The 16,052-nt window shown below is 38.8% G+C and overlaps 1 protein-coding gene across 1 annotated transcript in view; it reads right to left on the bottom strand.

Annotated features, from left to right (window-relative positions):
• Positions 1 to 1,837, bottom strand: part of LOC104536291 (chromosome unknown open reading frame, human C10orf107) — a 42,373-nt gene extending 40,536 nt beyond the window's left edge. Inside the window, exon 1 of the mRNA XM_010178859.1 lies at positions 1,678 to 1,837. Within this exon, the coding sequence (XP_010177161.1) occupies positions 1,678 to 1,747 (70 nt within the window). The 5' untranslated portion in view covers positions 1,748 to 1,837. The remainder of the gene's footprint in view (positions 1 to 1,677) is intronic.
• Positions 1,838 to 16,052: the final 14,215 nt, after the last annotated feature.

Genomic DNA, 16,052 nt, shown 5'->3' with positions numbered 1-16,052 from the left:
GGGAAGGAAAAGGAAATGGTCATTAATACAGAAGACATTAGCATTTTGCTCTTAGTTGAAATGTTTGGTCTTGGAACTTGCACCAGCTGAGAACAGTAATTACAAGGAAATTCATCTCAGCCCTAGGCATACTTTATAAGATGGATTATTCAGGGAACTAAGTTGTGGGAAAGAAAAAAAAACAACAAACAAAAAAAACCAACCAACACTCTCCTGTAAGCCTTTTGCAGAAATGCAGAAAACTGCATTTTTTTCCCTAAATGCCATGTATCTTAGGCAAATCCAAATAGATTTTCACAAGACAGCAAAAAAGCAAATTCACAACACTTGCTTGCCAAACTCTATGTCTTTACTTCAAAGCATAGGGGTATACAGCTGTTTTAAAAAAAAAAAAAAGACAAAAAAATAATACATCTTTTTTCCAAAGCCTCTGTCTGCAAGCCCATTGACCTGTTTTAGTTGTAATTTTATATCTAAAAATTAATCAGAGGCAGACACTGCCATGGAAAATATCAGCTTAAAGAATTAAAGTTTGGCAAAGCTTTATGCAACTAAGATCACATTCCTGAAAGATGTCAGTCAGCTTTAACAATCGCTTGTGCTACCAGCCTGTCTAGTACACATGCATTACATAGAGTCTCATAAAACTAATTTCTGACATGTTTCCATTCTTCTCCATTGTTATATTTATACAGTTAGCATATGTTAAGATACTTTCTCACTGGAGACAGGAAGGACAACTGGAATTCCAATGATCATAAAGCACGTACATGTTCTGTCAAAATTCCAAGTCAGAAAGGCCCTTGAATTAAATTACAATGAAAGAGTATAATAACTCTTATGCGCTTGATTTTAAATATTCATTTTCTCTTTGAATGGAACTGCTGAGTCCTTTTGCTCTTCCTCTGGGATGGACTTTTCTCAACATAATCACCTTCAAAGTGAATGTTAAGTAAGCATTGTGATCTCTGAAAAAGGGGTTTTAGAGGATGGTGCTACCATTTTTTCTGGCTATTTTGTTCCCACTAGACCAAGCCTACATACTTTGTTGCAAATTTCCTCTTAACCACAGGAGCTACAGTCCTTTCATTGTCATTTTTCATCTCCGGCAGTGATGCCAGCTTACTTCCCTCACAAGCCCTCAGTTAACTGATATATTTTGTGCCAGAAGTGCTGCATTTGCCATACAGAAAGCTGCCTGAGAGCTGACCTCCAAGGATAAAATAAATGTAATTCACCTGCTGTAATGCTACAGGATGTACTGAGTATCACAAACAGCAGAGAAATGTGCCCAAGGCTACAGTAGCGAGTCAGTCACAGACAGCTGGAGCTGGAATTTAGGAGCTCTCACTCTACTCTCTCACTCTACTGTAATTATTATTTATTTTACCATAGCAAAGACAAGATCTTTTCAGGCCCTGGCCCCTCTGCACCACATACTGTACAAAGAAAGAATGAGGGATATTCTGCTAAAAAGACTACAATCTTCACTAACCAAACTTTAACGTCTGTCAATCAGAATTATTTTCAGGCACAGTATATAACGTGCCAACATTCGAGAAGAAAATAAATCATTTTACAATTACTTGTAATTAAATATCACTTTATTAAAATGACTGGAAAACATTCTTGCCTTCCACTTCTGATATTTATTTTACAATTTTTAATTATACTTACCACTGAGATTCTCCAACAGGAAATTTAATAGATCCATGAATCCTGAGAGCTGTATAAGACTGAAGTTCATTTCTTTAGCCCAACAAAATCCTGCAGTATAATAATCTAGCAAAACAGCTTCTTTCAAAGACCTCTTTAATTGTTTAAAATTAAGAAATTCTTCCAGCTTTCTAGAAAAAAAATGCAGAGTAAAAGAATGAAATTTAAAAATATATTACAGACTCTAAAGTTTGTTAGTCTGCTTGCAATCATATTTATAATATTTACTATTATTCTATTACACATGTATGTATATCTCTTCCTTGAACTTTTCTAGATATGAACATTTATGATCAGAGGATGTATCAACTGCAAAAAGGAAACAAACACATACAGGTTTCAACAGACACTAGTTAAATATTAAGATATGATTAATGAAATAACAATTTTAAGAGTATTACAGAACCCAAAGAGAAATACACTGAAAATCCCAGAGAAAAAAACAGTGTTTGTTCAGGAAGGGCTTTGCAGGATTAAATGGAACAATCAGTCTTCACCTTCTCCTACTACTCTTTCACTCTGATTGAGATAGTTTGACAGTATAAAAAGACCTTGCTTCCCTTTCAAGGTTATTTTTCATGTAGCCTTTGAAGAAAAATTACATTTGAAAATAAATGTATATAATATAATATAAAATTACTGAAAGTACCTAAAATATTTAGAAGTTTAAATTCACTTTCATAACGGTCAAGACATTTTTTTTTCATCCTATTTTACTGGCATGCTGTGGAAATTTTTCCACTTACTTTAACTCGAAAAAGTAATGAAAAAATGCACTCCCTTGTAGGAGACCACACTGTTGCTGACACTTTTATGTCTGCTCTATCCAAACACAGAATTAGTTATGTCTTTTGTAATAGTTGTGCACATTTTTCTACATGAAGAGAGGGGAGCAGGACTAGGACTTCAGTTTGCATTTCTTCCAGCATAACTTCAGCTGTGTCTCAGGTAGTTCAGTTTTACATCAACGGAGTCCTTGTTTTCTTTGCTGTACCTGGTGATACAGGTGCCAGTTGTGATCACAGTTTCTAGTCCACTGTAAAAAAGCAAAGTCTTCCCCTCCACCCTCACTTCTCATTCTTCCTAAGAAGGGCATTAATCTCAGATAGGCAACCATTAGTTTTTCAGGGTTTTCACCAAGCCAGCAGAGATACACTGTCAAATAAGATTTCTTTTTTTAATTAAAGCCTCAATAACTAACAAAGTAAAGCATATAATCCAATCAGTTTTGTTTAAAACATGCACTCCTTTGTTCTGCATGACAAATTTGTACGGCTGTACGCATGCAAGTCAGTTAAAAACACTTAACAGTGCACTGAAATAGAAGTGGAACGCGGCCAGCTGAACTTTCCAAGGTTTGAAAGAGTCCATATCCTCTCTTTCTGAAGCTTCTGCCAACTCTGTGTTTTCATAATCAGAGCTTCTCAGGGATTTAGATTTTCTCTGATGCTGCTAACAATGCCAGTACTCATTCTTCTCAATATTCTGTGAGGCATGCCACTGACAACACTACCTAGAAATTACTGGAAAATGACGGGGTTTTTACATTTCCTAGTTACCCTGGCTGCTACTTCTTCCTTCACAGAAGGTGTTCAAGTCCTAAGGAGATGGACAGCCGTATAAAGCTCCATGATGGGAACACAGGACACCAAAATTCTCATACTGAATTAGATCTATTCTGATTTTCTAACTTTAGCTGTGGCTCTTGTGTATAGACATGATGTACTGTGGTAAACTAACAAAATTTCAACACTGCTGCTAAACTGCTTAGAGTGCATAAAATACCCTGTAACTATCCTCCTTTCAGTCAGATGCAGTATATACTTTATGTTCCACTTGTACAGTATGTGTGTGTATATATATATATATATATAAAATACATATGTGATCAGTCGAGATGAAGAAGAAACGTACAGTCTTTCAGTGCTTTTCTTTTTAATCTTAGTGAGAAAGTTTTACAATAAATTGCATCATTAAGCATATCGTAGGCTCCAGTGAGCTGTATGCTTCAGCTTCTAAAATAAGAGGCCTATTTTACTAGAAAAAAACAGTAAATGAAAGATTTTATTATTATTAGATCGGAACATATTTTCTCTCCAGTTTTCTTAAAAAAATATCCCAGAAAGGACTTTTTTTTCCCCCTCAGAACAGTGACAAATAGAAGGAACAGAATATATTCCAGGAATAACATTTTAATCTTTATTAAATGGTTTATCTATTCAGAGGGACAAGGTTGGATTTTATTATTTCCTGCCCCTTCCTCTACTCCCCCAAGTAGAGCAGTGGAGCAGTCCTTTGGCTTTCTATTCACTAAGAATTTGGTAATCTTCCTAAACAATTCAGGCACTTCTGAAAAATCCCATCCATAAAAAGTAAGTCTAGAGTCTCAGGTTGAACTCCTTCCCTCCTAAATTTAGTTGCTATTAAGCACTAATAACAAGGGAGAGTGTTGCTACAGAAAAGACAAGATGGGCTTAATCAGAAGTCTTTGGCTGCCTCTTATTTCCCCAGTGCACCATAATGGCTACCTACTAATACCTTCTTAAGCTTTCCATCCCTTTTTGAACTTTTAAAACCTTTCTTATTTTTCAGTAACTCAGGTTACAGTATAGAATCTTAAGTGTTTTAGCAAAAAAGTTACGAAGAGAGACTTATAAAAAAAGCTCTGTATTGGCCTGTCCTTATTTACATCTTAGTACTTCATTTACAGTGTATTTAATATTATTGTCAACTGAGAAATCATATCAGTGGAAAAATAAAGGAGCCAAAGAAAAATCAAGAGATACAGGAAACACAGTAAAACAAAGTGGATCTAAGATCAACAGTATTTTCTTCCTACCTCTCATGAATTATATTAAATATTAAAAATTTAACTGAACTGTTAAAGACTAATGTGTAACTGCCACAAAAGAAATCTAACAAATGGTCTAACGGTCCATAATTTTTATTTCATTATTGTATTGGTTCTAGCAGTATCATCGTTGCCACTTACTTTTGAACTCCTTCTTCATCTTGTTCTGACAAATCAGCAATTTGGGAAAGAGAAAGAAATGCCCAGTCAATAAATTTCTTTCCATCTGTGGCATCTTGATCTTGGTCTTCTTCCTACACACACATATGTACATAAGAATATACTTTTAATACGTTTATTTTACTATGTCAGTAACTTACCTAAATAACATTTTTAATAAGTATGCAAGAGATTAATTCAACAAATGCCAAAAAAAAGTAACTTAGCCATAGTTACATGGCAGCAACACAATATCCTAACACATTTTCACTAGAGAAAAGCTAGGCAGATACATGGAAAATACTATTTTTATATTAAATTCATGTGGAAGCATAGTGACATATTATGTGCAGCACAAGCTTAAATTAAATTGCAAGTAAAAACAACAGAAATACAAAGATGCAAAAAAAAAATCAACCAACGTGATACTAGATTGCACAGTAATTAAATTTTAAAATCAGTTTCTGCTTAAGACATTATGAGCGCACACACAGATTACTGTGCTATTTGCTCACCACCCTGTACTTGATTGCATTTTCAAATTTGCTGTCTACACTGACCCCTTACCAAGAAAAAAGTCTAAGGTGTTTGCTGCAACACAATGATACACGTACAAGGATCTGACACTACTGTTTCAGGGAAGGTCTGTATATTTGTAATATAGAAGGCAGTTCCTTATAGGAAATACACGTTATAGGGGATAACAAACAGAGCATGAACCAACAATGCAATGGTCTTACAAAAATTAAGAACATTTGATGATATTTTATTTGGTGTGTGCCACTGACCAAAGATTCAACCAGAGATGTAAGAAAACTATTAAATAAATAAAACAGTGGGAAACCACCCAGTTTTACAATAGAATATGTAGGCAATAAAATGAGGTGTCAAAGCACATTATAAAATGTGAGATGAGCCAGACTCTCTACAGAGAAGCATGGCAGGGGAGCAAGGGACAACAGGAATGGCACGGCATGGCATGGCATGGCATGGAGTATTTCAGCTGGAAGAGACCTACAATACATTAGCATGGGACAGCATAAAGAAAAATATTTCATTATGCAGATAATGAAGCATTAGGATAGGTTACTCATAAAGGTGCAGAAATCTCCATCTTTGCAAGTTTTCAAGACTGAACTGGCCAAAGCCCTGGCGTGCATTTGGGGTAGAACCAGCTCTGAGGGAGCTGAACCAGCTCCTGTCCCAAAGATCCCTTCCAGCCGCGTGACTGGGAGTCTGACTGGCCTGACCCGTTCCTGCACCAGGACACAAAACACCTGAGGAAAACCTGATCATAATTTACTCATAGCAAGTGCACTTCTACATCTGTGGGACTTGGGCTTTACAGAAGTGCAGCAAGGCAAAGCTTGCAGAATAATGTTTCTAGCTCACCTACAGAGATATAAGTGGAGGGTTTCCCAACAGGAGCTGATTTTTGAGCCTGAACAGCATTGTCCCGGGCTAATCATCAACTAACTGTAGCACTGGTCAAGGAGAGCCCCCAAATAAAGCTACACTACTCCCCCTGCTGCTGCCAAACTGCAAGATATGCTTAAAACTCTAGGACCATCTGCATTACAACATGTAAGATTTATGAAACTAGACTGAAAGCAACAAAGACCTTTTAGTGGACAGACTAGAGGTTTTTTCTCTAATTAAGTACTAGAGTACTTTCACATGTACTTTAATATGAGAAATGATCGTTCCCAAGTGTACAGAAGTTAGTGTCAGATACAATGTCTCATCAGAACAATACGAATGAAGCAAATAAAGGCTTCCTTCACATAGTTAGGAGTATGACTTCAGTATGCTTTTGCTTTTTATTAGCAATAATTCATGCAGTACAAAAAGTACTCCTTACAGTCAGTAATGTGGAAATAATTGAAGCTGCATGCCCTAGCTAGGGAAATAAAAAAAAAAAAGAATAGCTCAACATAGTAGCGCTATACAATTATTGAAATCTATTTTTTAATAATTAGGGGAAATATGAATAAGAAATAAAATTATCAGTGGTGGTAGAAACTTGCTGATAAAGAGATTCTTTAGAAGCAGTGAGGACTGAATTCAAATAATAACTGGTATTGATGTTCTGGAAACTGAATTAATACCAGTTCATCTCTTTCTCTGAGGATGTCCAATACATAGGATACTTTACTATGTATCTTTGCACCATTATTATATTACCAGCCAGTCAACACCTTACTGACCTTCTTTATAAGTCAAAATGTTAACAGTTTACGGACAGCACCATTCAAGACCACAGCAGTAGTCCTGCAAACAGAGATCCATCAAAAATCTTTTTTTTTTTTCCTCCCACTGCTTACATCTTGTGCTGTAAGGAACAGGTCAGTAGGCAAAAAGTTGAACATTTTGGAAAGTAACTCCCAAGAATCTTATCCAAACTAATTCCTCAATGCTTCTTGAAAGATAGCAGGCAACATCCATCTTGTCAGGAAAAGCTTGGCCAAAAAGGAATTTTTTCCTGCCTCCAGTATGAACCTGGCTCACTAGAGTACGAAACTTTCTAACCCACACTGACAGGCCCGGCACACTTTACATGCTGATGCTAAGACTCATCTCACTCTCTGAGTTACGAACAGCAAGAACCACCTCTGGGAAAATTTGCTCAAGTCTTAGTATGTAGTGTTTTATTACAGCAAAATATAAGCTATTCAAGATCACAAAAATCTATTTTAAAATAACTCCAGGTGCCTTACACTCAGTCACCTATAATCTCTTTCAACAAATTTAAAGGTCCTCTAGCACTAGCAACATATTCTTTAACCAACTGAAGTCTGCAGTTTAAATTGAAGAGATATTCAAGCTGTTGTAATTCAATATTGCAGATAAGGCTTCGTAATCTGCACATCACAATCCAAGAGTCTGCATGGCAAGGTGAATGCTTCCCATTTCACCATTGCATCACCCAGTGCCTGCAGCAATGTTCCCAGCAGCAACATCCCTCAGCAGGATGTTACCATCTTTGTTACTGCTTGTGATAAAGGTGGATTTGAGGCACCACCCTCCACTACAATAAGCATTTTCCTGTTAACTGTAGTGACTGACTGAGGTAATCCAAGGTGAGGTAATTCTGGTAGCACTATCCTCACGTGTTGGGAGAAAAAACCCCACCAAAACCAATCCTTCCAATACTCCCAGCAGAAGACTTAACCTACTGAAATACAGACTACTATTACAGAATTATTTGTTGCTGTTTTATTTTTCTCCAAAGAATTTTTAGCTGTTCTGAATCTATAATATGTTTCTGGCTGTTAAGTACATTACTCCAAATGCTTTGGGCACCACTTGTCAACTGCATTAAATCAAAATACCAAATCAGATATTCTAAAACGGAAGAAAAATCTCTTCCTTGTATCTCTCTGCCAATGCTTACAAACTACCATGAAGCAGAAAACACTGGTAGAAGAGTGATACAGTTACACAGCAAATTGCAAAAACCCTTTGTGTTCAGGATGGTAAGGAAGAACACTCAAAACCCAAACCCCAAGTGAGTCATCCCTGGCTAGAAAAAAATGCCCCACTATCTGCAGTTTTGGCAAGGACCTTTCCAGAGTGGCAAAACCTTGAAACACAGCAATGGAAATCAGCACCAGTGCTCCTGAAGGAAAATAAGCTTGTCCTTTGGGATGAGCCCTCTGCAGGCGCTGAAGAAGTTACTTAATTGCATTTATTTGACAATACAACACCATGCTTTGCAAAATCATAACTTTCAAAAATATACTCACAAAGGAATAGCTTACCATCTCTTAAATGACAGCAAATACCTGAATTGTAAGGAACCCAAGATCTTTCCATCCTCACTCCATCAGGGAAATTAGACTGGACTAAACTCTGCTGCCGCAGCTAGATAGTTTCCAGTACCTGAGCTAGTTCATTTAAAGCTAGCTCAGCTACCTCTGTCTGAGCGATCCTGCTGACAGCAGTACAGATGTACCCTGAAAGCGCGGTCCATATCAGTTACAACTTAAATTGGGAATGAAAAAAAAACCCAACCTCACAACACCAACACAGGCTGTTATTTGTATTATTATACGCATTTTGTTATCAAGCTGTCAAATACTTTGGCAGAAGCAGAAAATCTTGAAGCTGTCTACATAAATAGTTAAGGCAGAAACAGAAATGCATTCACTGTTCCTGTTTGTTTTTAAAAGGCCCCACTTGTCCGCTCCCGCAGTGGGAAGTTAAAATCAATACTTGCTATTTTTAGTCATAATACTGTCTAACAAATAAGGAATTAAAAATAGTAACACTAATTTCAGCTACATTCAAAAAAAGAAATATGAAGATATATCAAATGCAAAAGATAAAACCTATATGAAAGGAAAGCTTTCAGAGGACCATTATAAACAACAGATGCTCATAGTGTCCTTTTAATAACAAAATAGGTTTCAAAAATTTCACACAGTCCAAATGTCAAGATTTATGGATGACCAAACGTATTATGACATTAAACTTTACTGATGTTTTCACAGCTGCAGACTACTTATTGGAAAAAACGTTGTTAAAAATAAAGCAGCGGCAAGACTTGCTAAGACCAGGATTCAGATTTTCTGATATGCTTTCTGCTGAAAGTAATTACAAGTTGGAACAATTATAAAAATAGTCAATTTAGATCAAAAAGAACTGTCTCAACATCTAAGAAACAACACAACAAAAATAGCAGCAGAATACAGTGTTCCCTACAGCTTATTTATAAACCACACAAAGCTACCTTCAGCCAAAACTGGAGACTATATAACTTAATTTATAAAAACATACATTTCCACAAGAGTTTACAACAAAAATAAATCATAAAGGATAACAGGAAATACCACAAAGGGAAGTTATCATGCGTAGAACAAAGTTCAATATATAAGGAATGGAAAATACATGAAAAAAAATTGTTCACTGAATTCCTCTAAAGATTCCTTTTATAAAGCCACAAAGTAAAAAAGAAGAAAATTTCAGCGTACATTTCAAACGGATGTACAATATATTTCTGACAGCCTGTCATTTCCCATACAGTGCACCTTGCATGCTTTTACCATGATCTAACTGACTGCCTTACCCCAGTGTTACGCTGTTCCGACTGCCAAAATATTTATGGAGAACACTAACAGAGAATATTATGAAAGATGCATATATTTTTCATTAAGCATTTAGAATATGTAATAATACTTTTCACATAGAAAGGAATTATATTTATTTAAGGAAATCTAAACATGTAAGCTTTTGTACCAACAATCGCCAGGGTAGATTTGTGCCAAGCAATGCAACCATTACACTGGCTGAAAGCAGTTAATCGCTTCCACAACAGTCACAGTAACTTCTTGGCCATCTTAGAGAACAAAGCAGTTCAACCAGAAGAAAATTAACTCATAGTAGCTACAACTATATAGACAGGCTTGAGGGAGAAATTCTGAGCTGGCGCAACACCTCATACGTTCTTGGGAGGAATAACTTGTATTCTTCTATTTCTCTTGACATGCAGCACGAGACGAGTTGCCTGTCTGGTCAAAAATCACACCTCTGTCAACCAAGTCAAGAACCACAATCAAAAAACCAACAACAAACCCCAAGAAAAAAAAATTGAGGAGATCAAAGACAAGAGAAAAGCAAATATTAAGGAAAATTATGTGGATCTGCAAAATCCTCTAGAGCTCCCTGGATACCTAAAGCAATGAAAGGTGAGAAATGCAACTGTGTTGATGCTGCTCACACCTTGCTTCCACCCCCTTGGTGCTCTTTGAAAGGAAACAGTGTACCTTTCCCTTGGCAATCAGAAGTTAGGAGATTCCGACCACCACAAATAAGCCAAGAAACAGCTATACACTTAAAAATTAGAATCTGTAACGCACTGGTAAGCAAGACAAGGTGCAGGACAGACCTCATTCAGGCCTGTGCCAGCCGAGGCCTCCCTGGGTTTATGGCGGAGGAACAGCCCCACTGCCTCTGTGTGTGTGGGTATCTCCCTTAAACTCTCCTGGGGACAAAGGTTACACATGTATGTATGCCCACGCTGCATTTTTAACACACCATCCTTTTTATCGTCTCTGAAACTTAGCGAAGACATTTAAAATAAGTGACAAAAATACAAGAGGGTTGCAAAGGTGCCGGGCCACCGCTGCCCCATCCCTGCTTCCCCCGCAGCACGCCGCCCAGGCGGCGCCAGCACCGCAGCCCCCTCACACCGCCCCCCGGTCCCGCGGAATATACCGGTGAAACGCACAGGGGTAGGCGGGGCGAGCGGTAGCTCGGGCTTGGAGAGGAGTACCTGCCCCGGCTCCATCATGTTGGCCGCGGCTTGGCGTCGCCGTCGCCCAGGCAACGAGGACGGGGCCCGGGCGGCTGGCGGGGCGCGGAACACCTCCTCCCAGGAGCCGGTCCCCTACCTTCACTCTGGCAGGGCGCCATCTTGGCTCCCGATATAAGTCAGTGCTCTTTCATGGGCGCATGGTGGGCTGTCTGTGGCGCTTCCCCTCCACAGACTGCCCCTGTGCAGCACTGTCACACCGGTGTGGCTCAGGAGCAGGGGGTTGGTGGCCCTGGGTGGGAGATGCCTTGAGAGTAGCCCAGCATTGCCCCTGGGCCTCAGGGCAGGCTGGGCTGAGGTGATCTGCCTTCACAGCCCTTACCCAAGATGCAGCTTATGGGCCTCTCAGGTGCCCAGTGGCACATAACCTGGGAAGGAGCCTGTGTGAGGAGGGATCCATCAGCCTCATGGCTGCATCTGATCCTCTCGGTTCTTTGCCGTGTGTCCAGCCAGTCACTGTCATACCAGCATCAGTGAACTGCACAGTTCACACAGCAGACATCATGGGTGGTGTTTGTAAGGAGAGCACAGGAACGTAAGGAAGTGGCATACTTAAATACAGTGCCATGGAATCTGTGAGACCAGTCGCAGGGAGAAGACAGTGGAGGAGGTCTGGGGGTGCTCCCCTGCACCCCAGGGGCTGTGCTGCCTCAGGGCCAATGCCTGTGTCTGTCTTCCTGATCCAGTGATTGCTGCCTCAAGGCCTGTGTGGAGAGACTTTATGAGGCAATGTCTTAGTAACATCACGCACCATGAAGCAATGTTTCCATGCCCATTTTAATTTAGATCTTACTGTTTTCCTAATCCAAATAGTGCCAGTAACTACTGTAAGCATTGCCTGAATAACAATTTCAAAGGTAGCATCATGCAGTTTCCCTTGCAACATCCAAATGTTTTCAGGTTCTTGAAAGCCATGTTAGAACTAAATACCTAAACCTAAATACAGTCCAAGAACGTCAGCATCAATTACTATAGCTCAGATTTCAGCAGGTGTAAATCAGCACATCTGTTGGGACCGATGGAGGGGATATAAGCGCAGCTAAGGATCTGGACTTAAACATCCATGTTATATACAATTCAGGAATAATTTACAGACTGTAGTAAGTGGAAGAATACTTAAGCGACTGTCTGCATTTTCATTACGATATACATCAGTATTTCTTGTTTCTCCTCTTTTTTCATTGTTGTTCTTTTTTTAACTAGGAAGACTAATAAATTAAGCTATGCTGAAACATTTTCTCTGACAGGTTTGTGTTGCATGCAGGCTTGCAGCAGCAGCAACAATTCAGAGTAATTGCACTTACCTGCAAGATCAAATGAAATGCAAGCATTTGGTGGGGCAACAGTAATGAGAACAAAGAAAAAGCTAACTTATTTTGCAATGTTTATTGATGTGCTGAGGGAGCTGGTATGATAAACCAATTTCTTTGCAGTGCCCCACAAAGCAAGGGCCTCCTGGGATTTCTGCAGCTGTTTCAAGGTCTGCTACTGTTTCTGAGCAGTTTGCCACTTTCCGAAGGTTGTCATCATCAGTTTCTTAAAATGTGCAAACCACTAAGTACAGTACCTGTGTCTTAGCTGGGTCACAAGAGATGAGAACCTGCCCATTTTACCCACTAAGATTCTGATTTATAGTCTGAGATTCAACATGTACATAACTCCTCTTCCTGCTCAAACACCCTGACCTTCACTGACACATGTACACCAACTGCGCTTCCAAAAGGAGTCAGAAAGCTGAATGAGGTTCAGAGAGGTGGTTCCTGCAGTGTTTTGTAGAATTATTCATAGTATTTTAAAGAATTGCTCAGCTCTGTGTAGAGCCCACACTGTGAATTCCTACAATTTGCGCTGTGCTCTGTAGCTGACAGCAGTACAGCTGCAGTTACTTCCCCTTTTACTGTGTATATAAATCTAACCAAATAAGAACGTTATTCTGAGCTGCAAGCACCACACACAGTAAGGTGTAAAAACTGGGGAATTAAATGCGATACTTGGATGCAATATAACATTGTATACGTTCATTCTGATGTTAACCAGTCAGTAACAGATAGATTTTGGACTTAACCCTGCATTCCTCTGGCACTGAAAATGCCCACCGACTTCCATCAGCATGTTCAATGTGAAAGACATGGAAGCTCAAAGCCCATAGAAGGAGCTAGTTCCCCTTCTCTTACTCTAATATTAAAGCACTGTATTCTTTCTTACACAAAACCTGCACTGAGCAGGTTGATTGAAGCTGAGCACTGATTGAAGCTCTGCCCACGTTTCCAGCAGTAAGCTCCTAAACTTCCCACTTTTCAATTTAAATTTTTAGGTAGTCAATGTCACAAAGTTTAGATATAAAAAGCATACTGACAAAAGAGATTCAACAGTAGCATTAAGCCATTCCTTCTAATTTCCTGTGGATCCTTCATGTTTACAAAACCCGTATTCATATGCACATGCGAGTATTTAAGGCAGCTTTTTAATTATTTCCTCCAAGTAGAGGAAAGTACAACACAGAACTAGTGGTCTTAAAACCACAAATTAGTCCTTTCCTGCTAAAGGTAACACTCAGCTCTGGCAGGGACTGGGTGAAGAGCTGGTTGCTTTCCTCAGTTTTCATCAGGTCCATTTTGCTAATGATACAGGGCAGCATCACAAGTATAGCAATTCCAAACTGCTTCCTGCAGCTTCCTAGAAATACTTCCCTCTTCCTCACTAGAACACATCTTTTGGGGAGGGAGCAGACTCACCTGCATCACCCAAGTCCATGTCAGAAGGGGAAAGAAGGTCACAGCTGCTCGTGAAGCCTTACAGGCTATTGAAGGTGTAGGCCACCTGCAATTGGAACAAAAACAGCAGCTGCAAAAGGGCTCCAAAATATTCCACCGAGTCCTCCAGTTTTAGTAACCAAGGTAATACACTCTGATTTTGTTACTTTTTTTGCAGAGGTCTTTGCATTTCAGCAGTAGATTAAGTTTATGAATTCAAGAAAGTGAATGATTTTCAGGAGCCTTCCTGCAAAGTTTTGGTAAACTCCAAGCCTATTCACACATCCTCCTGTTGTTAGAGATCCTGTGAAAATATTCAATTGCAAACGTGTTTCCATTCACCTTTAGTTAAGCATCGCCAAGCACGGTAATTATACGTAGGCAAATTCAGGAGGAAAAGCAGATGGAAATTCCTAGTGGAGCCTTGCCTGTTACAACAACATCAGATGGACATACAGCTCCCCTGGCTGCCAGCCCTCCTGACAACAAATCACTTCAGTTCTTGCCCTGTGGGACAAGGATCAAGAAAACATGGGCACACTCGGAGATCTTCCACACAGTATTTGGGCTAGACCCATTTACTAACAAATGTGTGATTCTTGAAAGCAACAGTATATTAGTGCTACATGACTCTTAGTAAAGAGTCATGCATTATTGTAAGTAGGTGCATTAACGCAGTAGTTAATCATCCTCTCCTGGCTCCTTTGTAACATTCATCACAGATACAGTATTCCCTCTAGGTAATGTTCTTCTGGTTTACATATCGTATATCTTCAGAGAAAAATTCAGGGCGTGATTATGTACTAGGAAAAAAAACCCACATAAATCCCAGGTTGTCAGAGAAACTTGTTTTTTAAAACAAAAAAGATAATTCTGCCATTTCTCAGGCAATATCCAATTAAAGTAAGATAGGAGTTCAGGAGGATAACTGCTTCAGCAGCAGGATGGAAAGAGACCCGAGTTACTTAGGGAGAGATGCTGCTTCTTTCTTTGAGCTCACCGTTCCTCAACACAATCTAGCTCAGAATCTCTCCCTGTCTAGTTAACTAATAGGTAGGCAAAATTTTCATGTGATTTGATAGTGATTTTGAGAGACTCATAACGTTAGTACTTGGCCCAGAAATAAGAAAGTACAAGTTAAATTTAGCAAATCATAAATTTTCAATTATTCAAAACAATATGCATACAGAGAAATGAAATAAGTAAAACATGTACTCTATCAATGATTCCATTATCTTCCACCTGTAAAGAGAAGTGGCTCAATGGAGGATAAAAGCAAATATTAGATTGATTCTATTCTTGATCTTAGCCAAAAGACTGCTATATCTAGTGCCAAGAAATTGAATTGAGGTTCATAGAAATCCTAGAAATTAGACAGAAAAGACATGTATTCCATCTCCACGGGACCTGTATTTTTTCCTGACAACAAGAGCTTCAAGAAATGTGAATTTATTTAACCCAGTAGTTCAAGTCAGTCCCTTACTATATATTGTGTCCCTTACATTGTAGAAGTAATGCAAATGTGCATGTAACATTGCAGTATGCTCTCAGTGTAAATTAAGAAAGCTTAGGATTTCCTCCCTTCTAAGTACCTTTTAGTCCAAGAATCTGTGAGACCTGATGCATCAGATAAAGCAATACGGATAATTTAGTGTGCTGCTATTTCAGACTACGTACCCCCCAAGGTCACCAATTGCTGAAACAAGACCAAGATCTCTGTAGGTCTAAAGGACTCCTCACGGTCAGCATTTAGACCAGAGCAAGCCACTAAGAATTCCCAAATTCAAGACAAGAGACTAAAAGAACAGCGCTGACCACTGAGTGACTCTAAGCCCCTTGGGACAGGAATTTACCTTCTAAGTCTTATACGGCCTTGAGTACACTGGTGACAATGAACAGACAAATAATTTAACATGAACTTAATACAGGTCTTTGGGCTTATTGAGAGCACATAGGAAAGCATTGTTTCACTGACTCACAGCTATATTCTTCAAGGGGACAAGCTGTTCAGTACAGAACATGCCAATTAATGTCGTAAGGAAAATTACTAGAAGGAATAACCCAAATTAATAAAATATATTATAATGTTAAACAGATTAAAGTTGTTAAATACAATTTTACCTATATTATATATGAACTATATATTGTATATTAAACATATATACGCAAGTATTGTTTTTATATAATACATATATATGTTCTTTCTTCAGACTACCTTTTGAGCTCAGATTCCCATCTCCTCCATGTCTTTCCTAAAGGT

Source organism: Mesitornis unicolor, unplaced genomic scaffold (genome assembly GCF_000695765.1).
Source record: "Mesitornis unicolor isolate BGI_N332 unplaced genomic scaffold, ASM69576v1 scaffold47550, whole genome shotgun sequence".
In the NCBI taxonomy this organism is placed as follows: domain Eukaryota; kingdom Metazoa; phylum Chordata; class Aves; order Mesitornithiformes; family Mesitornithidae; genus Mesitornis; species Mesitornis unicolor.
The sequence above is the reverse complement of the archived record's forward strand: the minus strand, read 5'-3'. Positions and strand labels throughout refer to the sequence as shown.